The 19,849-nt window shown below is 42.8% G+C and overlaps 2 protein-coding genes and 1 long non-coding RNA gene across 7 annotated transcripts; 2 read left to right on the top strand and 1 right to left on the bottom strand.

Moving 5' to 3' along the window:
- Positions 1–681: 681 nt before the first annotated feature.
- On the bottom strand, positions 682–11,171 carry LOC133970867 (phosphoribosyl pyrophosphate synthase-associated protein 1). 4 transcript variants are annotated; one of them, XM_062407972.1, is made up of 12 exons: positions 8,790–9,219; positions 8,181–8,233; positions 8,011–8,077; positions 7,731–7,903; positions 7,511–7,626; positions 7,329–7,384; positions 6,913–7,058; positions 5,999–6,040; positions 4,125–4,195; positions 3,412–3,558; positions 2,811–2,993; positions 682–2,712 (listed from the first exon to the last, which is right to left on the bottom strand). In XM_062407972.1, exons 1-11 carry the CDS (start codon positions 8,870–8,872, stop codon positions 2,835–2,837), a joined length of 1,113 nt encoding a protein of 370 aa, XP_062263956.1. In that variant the 5' UTR covers positions 8,873–9,219; the 3' UTR covers positions 682–2,712; positions 2,811–2,834. The 4 variants fall into 4 exon arrangements, with proteins under 4 accessions (XP_062263956.1, XP_062263959.1, XP_062263955.1 ...); XM_062407975.1 differs by lacking the exon at positions 8,790–9,219 and adding an exon at positions 11,095–11,171 and having other exon boundaries at positions 682–2,993; XM_062407971.1 differs by having other exon boundaries at positions 682–2,993.
- A 482-nt stretch (positions 11,172–11,653) lies between these two features.
- LOC133971327 (cytoglobin-1-like) lies at positions 11,654–16,487 on the top strand. Of its 2 annotated transcripts, none has more exons than XM_062408627.1 (4): positions 11,654–11,802; positions 11,952–12,094; positions 14,960–15,191; positions 15,772–16,487. In XM_062408627.1, exons 2-4 carry the CDS (start codon positions 11,952–11,954, stop codon positions 15,934–15,936), a joined length of 540 nt encoding a protein of 179 aa, XP_062264611.1. In that variant the 5' UTR covers positions 11,654–11,802; the 3' UTR covers positions 15,937–16,487. The 2 variants fall into 2 exon arrangements, with proteins under 2 accessions (XP_062264611.1, XP_062264612.1); XM_062408628.1 differs by lacking the exon at positions 11,654–11,802 and adding an exon at positions 11,834–11,857.
- A 2,252-nt stretch (positions 16,488–18,739) lies between these two features.
- On the top strand, positions 18,740–19,585 carry LOC133970422 (uncharacterized). The gene is made up of 2 exons (XR_009924297.1): positions 18,740–18,794; positions 18,852–19,585. It is a non-coding gene; the product is annotated as an uncharacterized LOC133970422 (long non-coding RNA).
- The last annotated feature ends 264 nt before the right edge of the window (positions 19,586–19,849 follow it).

Here is a 19,849-nt window from a genome sequence, read left to right as displayed (position 1 = left end):
ATTGTTCCCCAGAATGAGACGAGGAAGTGACCTGTGATTATCAAGTCTCTGGTTCCTCTTTGTGTCTGGTTTAAACTCACGGCCGTCTCCAGCTGGTCGGCAGCACACGGACGGACACGGAGAGGCAGACGGCCCCTTGGATAACTCAGGTGTGGACTTTACATTTTATTCAAGATGTACCGAGCTGATATATTAACCAGGTTTAGAGTCTATGAGTGGGATTATATCATTTAATCTCCCACTTTAAATGACGAGTGTGTCTCTGCTCCTGGACTTGGTTGAAGCTCCTCAGTGTTGGAAAGATGCCTGAGAAGTTTTTAGCGAGTACAGGATCTGTGGCCGTCACTACATCAAGGGTTCAACAGGTGGAATTGTATTTCAATTACATCGAATTTTTTTTAAATCAATATTAATTGTATGGCTGTAATGACATTAAACATCGACTTTTTTAAATTGTTATATATTCTAACCATAGAGGTCATCATTTGCCCTTCTCTTCTTTTAAACAGGTGAGGTGGAAGGAACACAATCAATAATAATCAAGATTAACTATATCAGGATAAGAACAATGACTGTGGTGCATGCTGCCAATTTGATGGGAGATAGATTAGAAATAATAAAGTATGAATTTTGCAATAACATCGTGGTCTGTGTCTGATTATTCACCAGAGAACAGTAATATTTTCACGCACAAGAGGGAACAGTTTTATTTCCATCGACAAATACAAATGCTGTAGAGGCAGACGGGGGGGGGGGGGGTTACATACAGAGAAGACATCATGACATTTATGACCATAACTTCAGCATTTGATACAGACTTCCCCTTAACTTTGCACCAACACAACACCGGTGTGTGCATCACAACTTCAAACCATCAGAGCATGAGGAGGATTCCGACAGAATGTGGTAAAAAGCAAACGTGGTGCAGGACGGCTGTGCAGAAGCCAATCTCACACTTTGACTGCAAATACAAACAGGTGTGCGTTGGCTTGTAGAGCATGTTGCCCTGAGCAAAAGGGTCAATCAGCACAGACACAATAAATTCCCCTTGAGCTTCTCTCTGACATTTACTCAGAGGACACAGACAGGTGCACGTGTTCAGCTGTTAAAGGGAGAAACCACAAGTCATTTAGAAACCGACATGTAGAACCTGTGTTAACATCTGTCCTGGAATCAACACACAATGATTTCTATATTTTTCAAATGGAGCCCAGTTGCACTCAGTTCATTCATTCAGCTCCTCCTGACTCTTCTCGCTCTCTTTTCCTCTTTCTCTCTCCAACACACAGACACACACACACCAACATTGTCATTGCACACATGTGAAAACTCAGACTGACATAAATAATTATTTGGGATTCACACAGTGGACATTGGAGACACAATCGGGACGGATGTTAACACCAGGTCTGAACAGAGCCAGGGACCATCCTGCTGTTCACATCTTTTTACCCACTTACTACAGGACTGCTGCTGATACTGTTTACTCCTTCCAGAAAGTCAATGGTTTCCATTTACTTTAATAGTGCATAAGAAAACCCTTCAGCAGCAAGTCGCAACTCTAATTGGAATTTGTAATGGTTGTATTTGCACAGTGAAGCCCCTGAATGCCTGGATCAGTTCAGTCTATTTTCATTTAAGTGCCAAAGGAGTGTGCAAAGGAGATTTCTTTTGAAAAGATATGACCATCGTTTGTCTCCCAAAACTTTTATTTTAACATAGCGTAACAAAGCCGGCTTAAAGTTTGCAGAATATAAACAAACTCTAGAGCTCCAGACTTCCAACTCGCAGTTACCAGATACAGTAACTGCTACTCAGCTACGCTCTGGAAACCAGGCTAAAGTTCCCCTTCAGCCAGTTAATTAGTACAGTATGTTGTTCTATGCATGTTCAGTCAACTTGTTAACACATTAAAGGGTCAGTTCACCCAATCACAAAGAGCTAATTTTGTATTTATTGCCTGATATGTTTAGCCATTCAGTGTTAGGAGGTCTGCCGCGACCACAATACTCGTAATCGGAGGTGAATTTCATTTGTGGTCATAAAATTCTTTAAACAGTTTCTATAGCCCACAGCTGGTAGTTTTGATTTTTTCAAATATCAAATTCAAATCTTAAAATGAAACACCTCCTGAGTCCCATTCACATCTACTAAGGTAATAGCAAGAGTCTCGAAGGAGGATTTCCTGAAATAGCTGCAAACAAAACCTAAACCCCATAGTTAGCTGGGTATTTGTTATATCTCAGCGGAACAGACCATCTAATAAAAGACAATGTAAACGGACGGCCCATTGGTTTCTGCAGATTGCCACAAACTTCAAACTTTTAACAAATGTTCCTTCAAAATAAAGCTGCATAATAAATATTCAGTAGTTTGTGAATAGGAGTGAATCCAGTAGTCTGAAACTACACATTGCATCTTAATCACAGTGCTAAGCACCCCCGATCACGAGGGCTCGCAAGAGCATCAGGAACTCATCTGTTTCAATGTCTGCAGATGAAGCTCCTTAAATCATTAAATATGAGGTACGACAACAAATCCTTTCAAATGTTGGGGACATCAAGTACAGCAGCAAAACATAGTAAAGAACCAAGGCTTCAGAATCTGACTAGAAGCATTCAAGCTCAAATCATCCTTCACGGTTTTTTACATCTTTTGGAAAGATCAATAACATTGAGCATTTTCTTCCACGTTATTAGGACACATGTGATCCTTGAGACAACAGAGAGCACATGGAACATGGCATTAGCATGTTTTTGTTTAGACGACTGGGAGGAAGTGCACCGGCGCTCAGTCACTGTCGGACCTACCTCAGCCTCCACCGTCTGAGAACTCTAGTCGTCCACAGTGATGTTACGGAACAGGTAGGCCATGGACTCTCCGTTGTGGATGCGGCGAATAGCTTCGGCCAGAATCATGCTGACATCCACGGTCTTGATTTTGGGACACTGCAGCTTCTGCACCTCATGGGGGACCGTGTTGGTGACCACCACCTGAGGACCCACACGACACAGACATGTTCACACCTGCACTGACCGCTGGATACTTGCCTGAGCTCTTTCAGAGTATGTGAGAATACTCTGCAGGAAAATGTGTCACTGACGTTTCCAACATGCAACAGACGTGAGATGAAGCATAGAAATATCTCAAAATGAAGAAGGGGGGCCTTTAGCTTCAATGAGAGTTTCTGTTTGAATTAAAAAGCAGTTAGTCAGCACAGACTGATTAAAAAGTAGATTTGGTCTTGTGGTATTTAGTTTCCTCTTCTTTCACATTCGGACCTTTATATCGTGCACATTGAGTTCTGACATCCAACATTTGAGCTAAATTAAGCCATCAAAACATTATAATATGACTTCAACCCTATGAAGGAAAACGCTCTGTTGAAAACAATCATTCAGCTTTCCTCACCTCATCAATGGCCGACTCCTCTATGAGGCGCGGAGCATCAGCAGACAGTAAACCATGTGTGGCCATGATGAAAATTTTATAGGCTCCTCTTTCTTTCAGGATCTCTGCGGCTGCAACGAAGTCTCCAACATCATCTATTATGTCATCCTGGAAAGAAACAATAAAAATAAAATCATAACATATATTTCATATTTAGTAATTGACTGACTTACACATAATTGCTCGGGATTCTACTCCCTCTCCTTGTTATGGGAGGTAAAAGGAATCCAGCATTTTGTTGTGGTTGGTTTATCCTTCACAGGATTAGTTGTTAGTTAGTTTAGAATCACATCAATATAATTATATTATAGAAGACATGTAATATTCATTGGAGAGCAGCCACTGTGGCCACAAGTGCAGAAACAAACAAAACATCAAGTCAGCAAAGGTTCACAGTTAATTACCTCTAGAGGTAATGTTGTCATGGCTGTTTGTTTGTCTATTAGAAGGATTAGTGAAACACTACTGAACCAAATTTCTTGGGAATTTAAGGAATGTTGTGACGGGAAAAGGAAAAACCTATAAACCTTTTGTCTGAATTTAAAAAACAGGAATGTTTTATCACCGGGAGAAGTAACTCACGTGCCTGAGATGCACTCATAGACTGTCAGCCATAGTATTTGTGTACGTACAAGAGTAATAATAAAAACATATATATATATACAGCATCTTACCACAATGATGGCAATTCTCCCCCCCACGTCTCCAACTACAGTGATGGGAGGTTTCTCCTTGGCCATCATCACTGAAAACAAAACAACAAGTGGTTACCAGTGAGCGCTCATGAAGCAGAACGAGTGAATCACGTTTCCTCTAATCAAAGAGGAATCGCAGTAGATTGGGTAAAATGGGTTGAGGAAATGTTATTTTTTCCAATTTCGGCAAATTAACACCCCAAAATCATAGGGTTAACGATCAATGTTATTCATTTGTAAAGATTCGATTTGAAGTACAATAATCCTGTATTTTTATTTAAAATCAAAAGCCAGCATATTTCCCCCCCCCATTCAACCCCACCTGCCCCAGGGAGATTAAACAGGAAAGGCTTAACCAGAACATGCCATGCAAACATAATCAAATGACAGGGTTTTCTGCCCAGGATACCCAATCAGGAGTCAATGTTTAACCCACAACCTCAGGCCTGGGGCAGGAACATGGCAGCAGTCTGCATATGAACCATTGAGCACAGTGTCATCTCACACAGGACGACAGAGGCCGACAAGCACTCGTGAGGATCTCTTCATACACACTTGCCAACGTTCTGGGGTCAGTCCTCAGTTGAACGTCACTGCTGCCAGCGGCTGCTTTTACATGCACACAATACTCACTCGACAGTCACCGGAGATGCAACAGCTGCATTTTGTTTTAACCTAACTGATCCAAATTACTCTAGAAACCATGTTGTTGTGGCTTCAAAGTTAAACTGAAGGTTGGTTATAATATGATCCAGTTTAATAGCTGCAGTTTGAGTATCGTGTGCATGTAAATGTGCTCATTCAGAGGGAATAGGGAAATGAACAACTGGTAAACAATCAGGCAGCGAAGCCGATCGTGAAGGAGAAGGTGTGAAGAAGCAGAGGGGGGGGGGGGGGGGCATGCATTGCAGAACACTCTGCTGAGTACCGCGAGTTCCACGGCATCAGAAAACCTGTCAGTGTCACACTCTAGACTTCTAGAAAAGCAAAAAGTCTCTTTGTTAACAGGACACACGCTTCTCACAGTAACGTTGTGTCACTGCAACAAGCAACCTGAGAGATGTCTGGTCAGATGTCTCTACAGTTAATTCAGGATGTCTTCTATTTGCTTAAGAGAAACCATTATCAACAACCATGAGATAGAATTCAATATAATAACGGATTACCTAGGACATTTTAGAAATGACAAGAAAAATAAAAGGGGAATAAGGCACTAAATATTACTGCTGATAGAATAAGTTCTGTTTAACCACTGAGGATGCAAACTAAACATTTCTGTTCATAACATTTCTGCTTCCCTTCATCAGATGTTGGGTTTCCAGTGCATGCGTCATTGTTACCATCACATGCAGTCACGACCAAATGTTAATCAGGTTATTAAGAGCAGGTTTAATGTGGATGCACCATGTGTTGATTGGCAAGATGAGTCCAGATATAGAGGTGAACAATGAAAACAAACAAAAAAAACTCAAAAGTTTGGCATGGTTTTGGTTTGATTTATGAATTTCAAATTAAAATCAGAATAAGAAAAAAAAAGGAGGGTTTTGGCCATCTTGTAGAACGAGCTGTCTGGAATCTTAGGAAGGTGCCGTGAAACATGAGTGCTGCTCATTTCAAATCAAACATGCCATGCAATAGCATATAGTATGAAGCACACTGGGGCTGACTGGCCGGGAAAACTTTGGTCCGGGCACTGTCGATTAATATCAATTTTCATAAACTCGCCCTCTGGAATCCAGACTGTACTTTCACAAGATGCAACACAAACCCTTTCTGTTCACATGCAAGAACTGAGGAGCCATTAGAGGAGGAATCATTTCGTAGTCAGATGTAAGTTAAGTTTATGGCCGTACTTGGGAGCTCTATGCCGGGGAACAGGGCTTGTTGTTTGCCTGCTATTACCAACAAATAAACACCACGTTAACACAAATGCACAAGTATTTGACATGACAAACACATGATGCCCAGACTTGGAAAATCCTCTTGTTCGTTTTACGGAACTCAACAGATCAGACGTATTGTGCGAACATTTATAACAAAGTTTCCCAGGGTGGAAGCAATTTGTGTTGTTTTTGTACCAAAGGAGGATTTTCTAAGTCGAGGGGTAAGAATAAAACACAAGTAATAATAGAAATACTTTTTACCAAATAATAAAGTGAACACTGGATGCAAATATTGTGGAGTCATTTGCCAATGACACAGTCATTTGATATTTTCTCAGGTGGAACCATTCACTGTTCATGGCCTTTCCAGAAAGGAATACTGCAAATATGTGGAAAACTATACGCCAGACTTAAATTAGTATAATAAAAAATATATATACTCTATTTTAAATCAATGTATATGTGCCGAGAAACAGGCAGGGAATGAGTGTATTATTATTATTAAGCACGTCACCACTTGTAAGTCATGAGTTGCAGCTTGCTGAAGATGCAGCGTGAGTAGAGGTGGTTTATCTGTGGAATTAAAAACATGCAGTAACACAAAAAAACACTTTCTTGGAGTATGAGTTGATGGTATGAGAGAGAAACAGCAGAATCAGCTCTAAACAGGGTTGCACAAGTAAGAGCTGTGTTAGGTTGTGGGCAGGATTAACAGAGTGAATGCACTGAAGTATTGAGATAATAAACTTGAAAGCACTGAGAAATTAAACTAGCAGAAATTGTACAAGTAAAATAAAATAAAAATCTATCAAGCACTGGAGGTAGAAATCTGCAGAGAAGACCTGAAACACCAAAGGGCGCTCTACAAAGATGGGCGTTCTTACAAGGTAGCTCCAGTCCTGTGTGTCCCGTGGTGTTGCGTACAGATGGTGGTGAGTGGCGACCGTCGGCCATGTCAGACTCGGAGCACTGCGCCTCGCCGTGAATCACAGCCAGACCCAAACGCAGGCGCTCTGCGTAGGACTGAGCTCTGGAAGCAGAAAACAGAGAAGTTAGAAAATGATTTCCTAATGTATTCTTACATGAGCTCCCTCTGACATTTTCCAGATATTTTACGAGGGGACTCGCAGAAAAAGTTCTAGAAAATGCATAGTGCAGCTAACTCAGACATTTGGAGTTAAGCGCATGTCTGAAAGCAGCTTATTTAGGATTGAACAGTGCTGTCATGAAGTAGAGCTGCATTGAATATTAATATTAATGACAGAAGATGGAGTCTGTGTTGTTGTTTTCCTTCAGTTACCTTTTTGCTGCTGCTGGGGACTTTGCTACAATGATGGCGTTCCGATAATCAGGAATCTGACAGGAGGAAGTGAAACAGGAATTCATATTTCTACCAGATTGATTGGTTGATTACACGTGCAGGTGGGGTTGCCAACACATGAACTCAAATAAATGCAATAAATACTCAAATAGAAGTATCACCTCCTCTTGGATGTACTGTATCAAAAAAGGCGAGGCACGCAGGTTGTCCACCGGAAAGCTGAAGAAGCCTTGGATCTCCTTCTGATGCAGGTCCATGGTAATGATGTGTGTTAGTCCTTTGGGGTAAAAGACAGATGAGCCGCCTTTCTTACAAGAGACACGGGTATTAAACTGCACTGTCAACTGTAAGAAGAGTTTTGTGACAAAGCTCTGGTCGTACCTGCTTTGGCCAGCATTGACGCTAACAGCTTGCACACAATCGAGCCCCTCTTTCTCATCTTGCACTGCTTGCTGTAGGGGAAGTAAGGAATTACTCCGATGATGTTCTTTGCACAGGACGTCTTGAGGGCGTAGGCCATGACCAGCAGCTCCATGATGGCCGTGTTGACATCTCTGGATGTAGCAAGAAAACAAAAGAGAGAACAGCACATCATGAGAACTTTGTTGTGATAATCCATGGTCTGAGCTTTTCAAATTCCTTCTGCAGTGTCTTTCTCGACCTTGGTATTGTCTGGATGATGAAGATGGTTTGTCCCCGAACAGATTCTTTTACATCCACTCTCGTCTCTGTGCAGAACAAAAAAACACAAGACATGGTCAGTTATTTAGAAAATAAGTATCAAAGATATTAAAGTGAAGACAACTACAAGTACCATGAAAACATAATCACCTCTGTTAGACTCCTGGAAGACAACAGACTTCCCCAGCTCCACTCCCAGCCTCCTGAGAAACAAAGAGCACATCATTACAGCTTCCATTGAAGGAAAACAAGTTACTATCTCGTGTGCACAAGATATTTATATTTGTTTATAAGGAGAACAGGCTCAGCCGACAGAGGGACTACGCTTCAATCATTTCAATTCAAAGCATCGGTGTGCACAACTCATTTATCTTGTGCACACAAGACAGGGATTGGTCCCACAGGATGACAACTCAACATCATCTTTTGGGACTTCAGGGGCTGTGTGAGATGGTTGTGATCAGAAACCTCCTGCAGCAGAGGATCTTTCGGATCTTGTCCATGTCACCTTACATCTTTAATTGAATGAAACCCAGTGTGACAGGATGAGAAGCCTCCTGCAGTAGGACCTGCAGTGTCTCACCCAGAACAACAGGCTCCTCACTGACAGAGCAAACACATCAGGAATCATCTGCTGCAGTGATCTGACATTTAAAAAACATCTGCCCAGGCTTTGACCTGCACACAGCTGGATGTCACTGTGTTGTTTACATGAACCAGTGATGGTGATGCTGGACACAACATGGAGGAGACTCTTACTCTGTGATCTTCTTGGCCAGTTCCGTGCAGGCTGGGGACGAGTTGGCTGAGAAGACTCGATACCCGCTCTTAGCGACGTTCATGATGTCTGCGCCGGCGTGTCAGTGAGCCGGTGTGTCGGTGAGCTGGTGTGTCGGTGCCCGCAGCAGCAGCAGCGGCTCCTCCTCCACAAAAGAACCCCCTCGAGCGATGCCCTAGTTGACGTTAGCTTAGCAGCTAGCCAGCCCCGGCTAAGTAGCGGGGGTCGCGGAGCTAATGACGCGACACGACCTGAAGCTGTCACACAAAACTCAGCTACAGCAAAGCGTTGATCATTCTGTTCTGCGGGTGTGCGGGACTTGTGCGGAGATTTGCGGTGAAGCGGCTGATACCTGTCGCTCAGGTAGCTTCTTAGCTAACAGCTGGCTGCTCCCACAGCTACGGAAACACGTGTGGGTCGAGCTAGACGGCTGCGCCTTTGCGAGACACACCTGTTTTGATTGACCCAAAGGAGATTCCGTAGCTTCTCAGTTACTGAAACTTACCTGAATAGTTTTTAATTAGATTTAAGAAACACAACGTGTAAATCAAAGTGTTTCTATAAACCGAAATAAACAAGTGTCAATCAGGTTTTAACTGACCCAGAGGAGATTCCATACTTTCTTTATTCCTTTAGTTTAGCTCAATAAGTTATATAAGTCACAGTATGTCAACTGTAAACAGGCGTCTCGTAAAAAAAGCACAATACCTGTAAATAGAGTGTTTCTGTCCACACTCACAATGAGTGATTCTGTTTAGAATTATAAATCATTATAGAAAATGTGCTAATAACCTTGAGGTCAGTAGCAGTAACTGTAGAGACATGTTCAGGGGTTAATGTTGGCCTGAGGGGATCAACAGGTCACAGCTATCAATTATATAAAACACACATGTCAACAAACGAATTAGGCACATACCATCACAATACCATACAGCACAACCTCATCTGTCATTGAGTCGTTCTGCTCTGTGGAAAGTTTTCAAAAGTTCATCTCTGACTTATGTGTCTTTACTAACTGTGTTAACTTGGTGAACGGGACACAAGTTAAGGGTTTGTAGTTGTTTTGAGCTATTACGGCAAACATGAACATAAGTTTAAAGAGAAGAACAAACACACACACACACACTGTCTCTGGGTCAGTCAGAGCCTAAATGGACCTGAACCCTCGAGTATGGTTGTGTGTTTAAATATAGAGATAGAGAGAGAGAGAGGGTGTTGATTTAAAAATAGTGGCAGTCAAAATGTCGAACTCTTGCTCTTACTGATATTACCACCTAATATAGTTGTGCCACTGATGCTGAAATAAACCTGGAAGTAGAGGCCATGAAATGGGTGGAGCTCAATTTACCTAAAAGAAAAACACTGAAGCCTTTGCTTGAGAAATATTCATATGAAATGATACAGTTACTTGTTTAAAACATAATTATATTTCTCTCATTTTAGTGGCCTGGATTATCGGTGAAATGTCCATGACAGGTTTGTGGATTAATAATAATGATAAGTGGATATGAATCAGATTAACTGACACTAAACATTTGTTTGTACACATGGTGTCAGAGTAATAGTACTGTAACTGTCCACTAGATGTCATTAGTCATTAGCCCTGTGTGTCTGCTGAGTGGAGTAATGTCTTTGGAAGTAGTGAGATCATGAGATCTGTTTTTCTTCTGGGGAGAGAGGGTTAAAGGTGTCACATCTTCCATATACACCTCTCTCTCAGTTTGCTCGCGTTTTTTAAATTGATCTGGTCTCTTGTGTAGGAACATAGCAGCAGTGGGATCAGAGCGTGTATTGATCTACAGTCATTGACCGGCTGCTGCTTGATGGTCTGATCCACAGAAAACCAGCAGCCGGTTTGATCATTTACAAACCTGGAGCAGGAGAAGACCAATACATGAACTGTGCTCTAGTGGTTTTACTGGGAGAGAATGAGATGAACTTGAAACATTTTCACCTTTAACGAAACTCTCCAACATTTGTGATTTGACGGTTTAATCACTGGAACTGGAACTCCAAACTCTAACGCTTGAAATGTTTCATATTTCACAGTGATGTTTGAAACTCAATCCCAGAGGTGGCGTCCATCTCAAGCACAGTTTCACCCACTTGATTGACAGGTTTATACTCTCAAGGACACTGTCAATGTTTGACTGGGCCGCTGGCACCTGCTGCACATGGCGCCTCCACAGTCAGGCGGGGAGCTTCAACCTCAACCGCAGCTTTTGTTATTGTACCTTACATCTTCTCACTGCTCCCTTGTGTACGTGTCTGTGTGTACGTGCTCACCTTTGACAGTCAGCTCACACCTTCCTGAGTAACTGGCCCATGTTGGCAAATTCCCAGAGTGAAACTGGAACATTCTCGAGTTTTCAGCTGTGACAAACACAAACGAGTCACGATGACCCTGTGATACCAAAGGTGGAAAACATGAATGTGTTGTTGGAAATAGTGCAGTGAGGGGATCTCTTGGGATTGTGTGCATGCCGGGGCACATTGATATAATCTCTATGCAATACACCAAAACAAATAAGACACCTGCCCTATTTCTTTTTATGGACGTCACGCTGGTTAGATTTCGTCATTTAAAAAAAGTATTTTTAACATTGGCAGGTTATCACTCATCTCACTCAGTCATAGCATCACAGGTTAATCTCCCACACAGGTGTAGGGAAGGTCAGAGTGCATTCCTTTATCTTATTTCAACATCGTAATCTTACATTGCATCCGTTCATGTGCTACACATCTCTCGTGAGGGATTTGTTTTCTATCTCATCAAACACCACTTACTCCAAGGTGAGGTGGGAAGAGGGAGAAAGAAAGAAAGAGAGAGAGAGCGTGTAAAAGAGAGAGAGAGCGTGTAAAAGAGGGAGTGCAGAGGCTCCTCCTCGTCCGCTGCGTGTGCGTTTCTTGTGTGTTTTTTCCGCCTGTTCTTCACTCACACTCTCGCTCAGCAGACATCCAGTTGTGGAGGGAAAAGATTCTCACTGGCAAAAGGTGGGAACTGGTCTTCTTTCTCTCTCTCATCAGAAGAAATTTAAATTAAAAAAAGGTAGAAATATAGTATTTATTTTGAGGGGGAGGGGTGCTCTCTCCTCGGCCCTGCCTTGTGCCCATGCTCAGCTCTGCAACAACTGTGTTCCCAGATGGAGAGGATGCATGGGGATGGAGAGGTGGTTCACCTGGAGCAGCCAAGCACACTGACGGAGAAGGAGCGGCTGATGATCCAGGGCTCCTGGTCTAAAGTCTACCAGAACTGTGATGACGCTGGCGTGGCCATCCTAGTCAGGTAGGTTCGTTTTGCTCTCCTTGGTTTATGTTTTGAAATGTTGGATGCACAGAGTTGGGAGATATTCTTAGGATTTTAGCAGGAACAATTATAATTGAGAGGTGGCAAATGCAACACATTGATATTCGTTGTCATTATTAATCGGGTTTTGTGTTAACTTAAATAGAGCCTGTTCATTTCTTCACTTAAAAGCAGTCACATTTCACACAAAGTATAGTGTGTCTGCTTCAGAGTTTTCAGGTCTTTTGTTCTGATAAGGTCAAAGTCCCTGCTTCCCTGTCACTCACAGCCAGCTTTCCATCTTTAACCTGAAACGACACGGCACTGAATCAAGTCACTTCAAAGTTTATAACAGCCCCTTCCGCTGTCAGTGCTGAACTTGAACGAACTCTCATTTCAAACGTGTCATATTACCTCTCCTGCTTTCGTTCCTTACATTCTGCATCAGAATCCATCCCTCAGGCCTCTTCAGCACTTAAAGACCATGTTAATGCCTCTAATCTTCACTAAACGTCCTTCACTCGTCTCCTGAATTTTACTTTATATAATTATTCATTTACAACACTCTGTCACGCTGGAGGATTCCTGCTGTTGTTATAGACACAGTTGGCATCGCTCTTTAAACGTTGACAGGGATTCATTAAGTGTGAAGGCTGTGACGGTCCTTCATGTGAGACGACACTCACTGCATGACGAAGCACGCCTCTATAATCCTCCCTGATTGAAAGAGGGGAAAGTTGAGAAGGGATGTTTTCAAAAATGCAGAAAAAAATAATCCACGTGAAGACTGTGAATTGGTAAAATGTGGATTTTAAGGGTTCAGGTTGCACTTCTTCTGCTTCTTTTCCTTCACAAAACATTTAAGAATTGACGATATATTTCCACATTCCTCCACAAAGACCCCATGACCTTGAGGAATTTGAGGAATGACGGGCTTATCGATAAAGCATAACTATGGTAAATTCTCATTTTGGCAGCGAGAGCAGCTCCTGTCACTCCGCTGAGCCTCAGCCTTCGCTTCAAATCTTCTGTCTTTAGGGCGACTGATAAGATCCACGGCAGCAAATTACAGTCTGTCTCTGAAATTAAAAACTTTCTTTGGATTTCCTCGTTACTCTTGAAGAACAGATAAGGAAGGATTAAGAACCAGTGAGCATATAAAACACTAATGAGGCTATTTATATGCAACCACAGGTCGTGCAGTTTGACGAGAAAAAGATAAGCATCCACCCGGAGCAGGGAGGTGAAGACAAAACCTTCCACCCTGCTTGCTTTTAAATCTAGAAGCAAAACTGTGCCCTCGTATGCTTCCCACCTCAAAGTAAAACATGTGCTTCCTTTTTTGTGCTAGTTGATGCAGAGACAGATGGAGATGGGACATCAGGATAAATAGCCAGCAACGAAATGCTTTGGCCCCTTTCCCAGAACGAGGGAGGGGTTGTTAGGTTCCTCTTCACTAATTCTTCAGGGTCAAACTGGATACAATCAGAGAAAACATCTTTCCACACACTGCGTGTTCTCAGAGTGAACGCAGTGTGAGGAAATATCAAAACCAAGCTGTGGAAATGAGCGGAGGGTTGGGGTTATGATGACTGCGAGCTTAAACACCAAGCCACCGGAAAGGTGAGCTCATGGAAGCCTCAGAAGGCGTTGTCTGTCTTTTTTCCTTTTGCAGGGTCAGGTGTTTTTTTTTTCGGAGGCATTACGGGAATTAGGGTGCAGATTCCTGATCCTACAGGTGCTCGAGGGAGGACGACGTGGAGTAAAGGAGGATGTGATTTATATTGTGACCTTTAACCTCGGGTTCTGATCCCTGACAACAAATAAATAACAAAGCAGATAAATGGAGACGTTTAATAAATCATCAACAAAAGCTTCTCTGAAACCTAAATGTATTGAGTCAACATGTCACGCTGGCTTTTTCATGGAGGAGTTAACGATCCCCTACTCAGTTACAAAGAGCGCTGACTGTTACAGGTTATTATTTCCCCATAAATTTTCCCTTTCATCCACCTCTGGCAGCCAACTGGGCTCAATGCTGTTTAGTTTTAGCTGTGTGTATTTAACGTGTAAAAAACAAACACAGATATTAATTTATCAGAGCTACAGCTGTTACAGTTGTGAAACAGAATTCCTCTCATGCACTATCAGGAGAAACATCTGTTATGGACAGTTTATGTGGTGTCACAGGATTAAAAGTATATCTAGAGTTGTGAAATTTGTTTTTATTTTATTTAACACGTACAAACTCTAAGGCTCAGCAGTCCCTTTATTAAAAAAGTCACTAGATCCAGTTTTGTAATTGGATCTGCACCAAATTGTTCACATTCATTAACACCAGTCCTCTAGACATGTCGCAATTTTGAAGAAAATGAAACGTGTAATGGGCTGGTCCCTGATCAACCAACCAATGGACTGGAATGACCTTAGGCAGATGTAACTACACGAAAAAGTAGTGACCAAACAAGAATGAGCACTTCAGCAGAGGGCTTACATGTTTGTTCTTGTTACTGGATGATCTCCAAAGCCAAAGTACAAATTAATAATTTCCTGATTCAATAATGAGCTACTGTTATAAATAGGCATCTATCTGCCTACCATGTTGACTTCTCAGTGGGTGGAGGTTTTTCCTTCACTCTTTAAATCCTTTTTAAAAGCACAGTTCCCACATTATGTAGTTTAAAGCAAACTTTTAAAGGGAAATGTCAGTGCTGGTGTTTACTTGTGGTATCTTGCCAGCCCCCCCCAAACAAAGATTGCAGTTGGAGGCGATGCAGGAGGAAAAGGCGTTGAGATTAACGGGGGCTTCACAGCAGACGCTCAAACTCATATCTCTCACTTGACAGTAACTCTCCTCCTTCACAGGCTGTTTGTGAACTTCCCCTCATCCAAGCAGTTCTTCAGCCAGTTCAAAAACATTGAGGAGCCCGAGGAGCTGGAGAGCAGCTCCCAGCTCAGGAAGCACGCTCACAGAGTCATGACCGCCATCAACTCGCTGGTGGAGAGCCTGGACAACGCAGACAAGATGGGCTCTGTGCTGAAGCTGGTGGGCACGGCCCACGCCGTCCGGCACAAGGTGGAGCCTCATTACTTCAAGGTGAGGAGAACGTGACCTGAAGAAATAGGTCAATCACACGCACACAAAGTAGGTTAAACCAAAATAGACTCCAGAACACAAATTGTTGAAAAACATACGTGTGACCTGCTATCGTCTTTGTCAGTTACTGGAACCGGACAATCCAGTACAACCATGAGATAATCTGGGTGGAACCGATATTGAGCCAAAAGCAGGGGAAGAACCAGAGCTGTGGTCTGGAGCATCTGCCAGACACGCACCTTACTTTGCATGACATCGTTTCACAATGGGTCTCGATCTTCAAGGGAATTTAGCTAGTGTCACTTAAAAAATATATATTGTTAATATAAGGGAGAATTTTTGACTGTATGTTCTTAGCATATAAGATTTAGGTGAAAGGGATCTATTGGCAGAATTTGAATATAAATATATAATCCTAGTGATGTTTTCATCTAAATTGGATTAATTTAGTTTTTTTGGCTACCACAGGTTCTCGATGATGTTTAGAAGCGGACTTAAAGGGGAAGAGGTTATGTTTCCATATCCTTCAATAAAATATAACAGCCTAATAATAATGTGAATTTGTTTGTGTCCCGCCAAGATCCTGTGTGATGTGATACTGGAGGTTCTGGGGGAGTCGTTCCCAGATGCTGTGACACCGGAGGTGGCCGCGGCATGGAGCAAACTCATGGATACAGTCTACTTTGGCATTACCGCCATCTACGAGGAAGTGGGCTGGGAAAAGCGCTCAACTTCCACTGGGTGAAACATTAAGTCTTGTTTCACCGGGCCAGCCACACAGAGAGACTCCTATTTTTATTTTTGTATTCTTTAATTTGGCCAGAGCCTCATTAAAGACGGGGAGGATTTGATGTAATCTAAGATACTAACGGGTGATGGAACCCACTAATTTTGTATTCGTGTAAAGGACCAAACCATTTAACAGAGCTAGCAAAGAGGAAGAAAACGCACACGTAAACCCAACAGTGGTCAAAAGGTCACACTAGACTTGGATGTGCCTTCTACTGAATGTGTAAACTGCCATGTGAGGAATTTTTTGGATAATATAGGTTGACATTTTGAATATCACTTGTACGTTTGAAGGTCATCATCATCCAGGTTTTTACTGATGTTTCCTTGTCTGAATGCACTTGTGTCTCTCACTTATTAATCAGGCCGGAAAGACATTTTTTATATTTTTTAAGAGTTAATCGTTACAACTTAACTTCTTTGTTTCTTTCAATATGACTCACCTTTGTATCTGTGTTCAACACAATTTTTCCAAATAAAATCACAGAGAAAACCGGTGTGACGTCACAGTGTAAGCTCAAAGTCATTCCAACATGCATCTGCTTTAATCCGATTCCCCCGAACACGTCCATACACGATCGTGTCGACAGAATTAGACCTTTTCCTTTCTCTCCCCTGGCCTGTTGCTCCCCTATTCTCTGTTGGAGTCAGCAGTGCTAAGTATAAGTGGCTCAGTCTATTTATAACCCCGTTTAGCGCACTATGCTCTCTCTTTTCATATTGTATTGTCGGAGCTCTGTGCTCGGCCTGCAGGGATGTCATTAGAGGGCCCTGTATCTTTAGAAGCGTCCCGTGATATCTCTAACAGCGACTCAGCAGTTCCCGAAGTCACAGAGCAATAACAATAAATTAGAAGTCTCCAGGTACACAGTAATTTGACTGGTATGGTGCTAGACTCCCGCCGTGAAGGAGCCAAAATTACCACTCAAAGCCAATTTCAACTGGGCTTTTAACAAATTGCTCCATTATCTCCACATTTAAAGACGATCCAGGTCGACTCGACACGCTGCGTCGATGCTACGCTGCCGTTTCCATTGTTTTCAGAGTAGAAACGCGCAGCATGCTCTGTTTACCAGCCAGATCCAGCACCCCCCCCTTTCCTTGATCCTGGCTAATCCTCCGAGCTAATCTCCTCAATCATAAGGGAGAGCCGAGAGACGAGAATAGTCCGATTGTCGCACCGCAATTCACCATCCAAGCCTTTTCAATGGGAGGAGAAGTGTCAGTGCTCTGAACCGGCGGCAGACCCAGGGCAGGAGGGTCCCTGCAGGCTGGGACCATGTGCACCACCATGATGGTGCTCACTACCATCGCGCTCATCCTGCGGCAGAGGTTCTCCAACAAAATCCGACCGTGAGTACCGAACAGTTACTGGAGACAGGTTTGCATTTGGATTGCATTTGAAAGAATTCAAAGGCTAAAGGTCAGTGAGCTGTCAACTCACTGACCGAGTAAGACTCAACGTATCTGAGACGTATCTGCATCATTGATTTGAAATCACTCCTGTGATTACTTTGAGATTTGCCTTGAGCACCAGTGTGTGGATTAAGTGGTTTGCTACTCGACAACAGAGTATTCCAGCTCTGGTTATTTAAATGGGTAGATGAGCATCAGGGTTTGTGCGTCCATGGCTGCTAATTGACTCAAAGTGCAATCTTCTCAGCCCCCCCAGCCCTGCTCTGCCACTCACACAGCAATGTCAAACAGTGGCACATGGCTCCAGCACCACGGAGCATGGCAACAGCTCGGTCGCACAATTATGAGCCAATATACAGCCGAACCTCCTCAAGCTGTTTCCAGAGAGTTGTGTTTTATTATGATGATAAACGTGTAAGATTTAATCATTGAGATTATTGTTTTACAGCCAGAAAGAGTCTGAAGAGAAAGACGTGCCATACATGAGGAGCAATGGGGCGGCACAAACCTACAAACCACAACAGTGAGCATCACAGGGTAAGGACACACAAACCAAGCCAAAGAAAACAGAATGAACAAATGTCATGAGGCGAGGCTCCAGAGATTACCAGTTGTAGTCTTCAGGGCAGATATACTGTACACGTCTGCAGAGCCAGTTTGTAACAGGATTTCTGGCTAACACTTGTACACCAGTGCTGGTTATGTTATGGTTTACAGTTCCATAGGAAAAGTGAATTGACTTTAGCCGTGAATTCAAAATGAAATATTGCCTATAAGCATTACAGACCAATACAGCAGGAACAGGAACACAGTGGGTGGGAGGGAGACAGGAAAACATCCAGATAGACATTGACAGTTGTCTATGTGTTGAAGTTGTGTGTAGGGTGTGTGTGTGTTTGTGTGTGTGTGTGTGTTGGAGGGGTTACAGAGGGGGCTCCAGACAAAGGGGAGAAAGTGGAGCACTGGAGCATGTCACAGAGGCACAGATGCATAAAAGAGCCAAGATGCCTGCCCCACATTGAGCTTTTAACTACTCCCCCCCCCCCCCCCCACACTGTTAATACTAAATGATTCAGAGGCAGAACAACAATCCATCATCTCTTTGGAGAGTTATTATAAATACATTACCTCCCTACAACCACACCACTTAATGCATCTGGGAAACATCTCAACATAAAGCCCGGGCCCTGACACAGTATGTATGGAGATGCAGGTCACAGGCCACCGGGGTCTTATCTTTCACTTGTGACCTGAATACCTGAAGCGCTTTTATGGCGTTGAGCGTGTTTGTGGTTATTACATCAGTTGTGAACTTTGCTCTCATTTCCTTTGTCGCTTGTAGATGTGAGCTGCAGGACCGGAGTGGGTCATCGTCTCAAATCCAGTGGTGGACATCAGGTGAACTTACCTCGAATGAACCAGTAATAAATGTGCGTTTACCTTGTGTTTTCCCAGTGGTTGCTGCTTTCAAGACGATGGGTGATTTGATATTTTGTGGCTGTCATCGTTTTTTCTGTTCTCATTCATCTGATTCTGATTCATTTGAACGACTCACGCCAAGACTCTCCCTCCATGTGGAGTAAAATAACAAGACGTGGGCTGGAAAAACAATGAGGCACAGCAGATGCTGTCGCTGGAGTAAATTCCGACGTGGAAGATGAAACCTGACCAATGCTGTGAAATCATCATCTGCTGGCGAACCACATTGGGACTTCAATATGTGATCTGAGTTTACAGCGATAGAAACATCTTCTGTGCCTCCACCAGAAAAAAAAAGAAACCACAACAATTTTCGTTGATTTCATGTTTTTACGACAAATTTGATGAGTGAACGTCAGAGGGCGGGATGAGGATTGACTGGATGTATCAGCTCATAAATGAAGCATGTGTTGTACTGTGCACAGCAGCCAGGACTAATCCTGTGAATCCTGTGAAGGTGTGTGTTGTTCTATCAGCGGAAACTCACAGACTGAATGAAACAATGATTTGTGCCTCTCGATCATTGTCCCTAATTCACACAATGAAATCTCTGATTAATCATTCAAATGGTGAAGTTTTCCCTGTGACCGCAGACGGCTGTGATTTGAAATGGTGACTGTTGCTCTACCTGCCTGCGAATTGCATTTAGCTCATGTAACTGTAAATGAAGAAGAACTCCTTCCGAGTAAAAAATGTTCTTGGATTCTGAACTTGTGGTCGGTCTGATGATTTCCACTGATACATGTCATTTACTGCTGTCTGTCATTTTGCATTACGACTATGTTTTTTTTTTTTTTGCCATTTCATCCTTTGCATATTAAATAAAGTATGTTAAAAAAATAAATACGCCCTATCTCGCAATGTTAGAGAAAGTGATAAAAGAATCATGGACACATCCCCTGATCTGGATCTGTACCAAACTGTTATGGGTTCTGTTCCCGACCCATCGGATCCTTCCAGAAGGTTTTGTGGGA

Source organism: Platichthys flesus, chromosome 16 (assembly GCF_949316205.1).
Source record: "Platichthys flesus chromosome 16, fPlaFle2.1, whole genome shotgun sequence".
Lineage (NCBI taxonomy): Eukaryota > Metazoa > Chordata > Actinopteri > Pleuronectiformes > Pleuronectidae > Platichthys > Platichthys flesus.
Note: the sequence above shows the minus strand (reverse complement) of the source record. Positions and strands in the feature narration are given on the sequence as shown.

What these genes read in the sequence shown, in the direction of transcription:
- LOC133971327 (XM_062408627.1), top strand. Translation starts at nt 11,952, where the DNA reads ATGGAGAGGATGCATGGGGATGGAGAGGTGGTTCACCTGGAGCAGCCA. An exon ending in GGCGTGGCCATCCTAGTCAG is followed by an intron (nt 12,095 to 14,959) that starts GTAGGTTCGTTT and finishes CCTCCTTCACAG; the next exon opens with GCTGTTTGTGAACTTCCCCT. An exon ending in TGGAGCCTCATTACTTCAAG is followed by an intron (nt 15,192 to 15,771) that starts GTGAGGAGAACG and finishes TGTCCCGCCAAG; the next exon opens with ATCCTGTGTGATGTGATACT.
- LOC133970867 (XM_062407971.1), bottom strand. Translation starts at nt 8,872, where the DNA reads ATGAACGTCGCTAAGAGCGGGTATCGAGTCTTCTCAGCCAACTCGTCC. An exon ending in CTGGCCAAGAAGATCACAGA is followed by an intron (nt 8,234 to 8,789) that starts GTAAGAGTCTCC and finishes TTTGTTTCTCAG; the next exon opens with GAGGCTGGGAGTGGAGCTGG. An exon ending in AGGAGTCGGCCATTGATGAG is followed by an intron (nt 2,994 to 3,411) that starts GTGAGGAAAGCT and finishes GTGGGTCCTCAG; the next exon opens with GTGGTGGTCACCAACACGGT.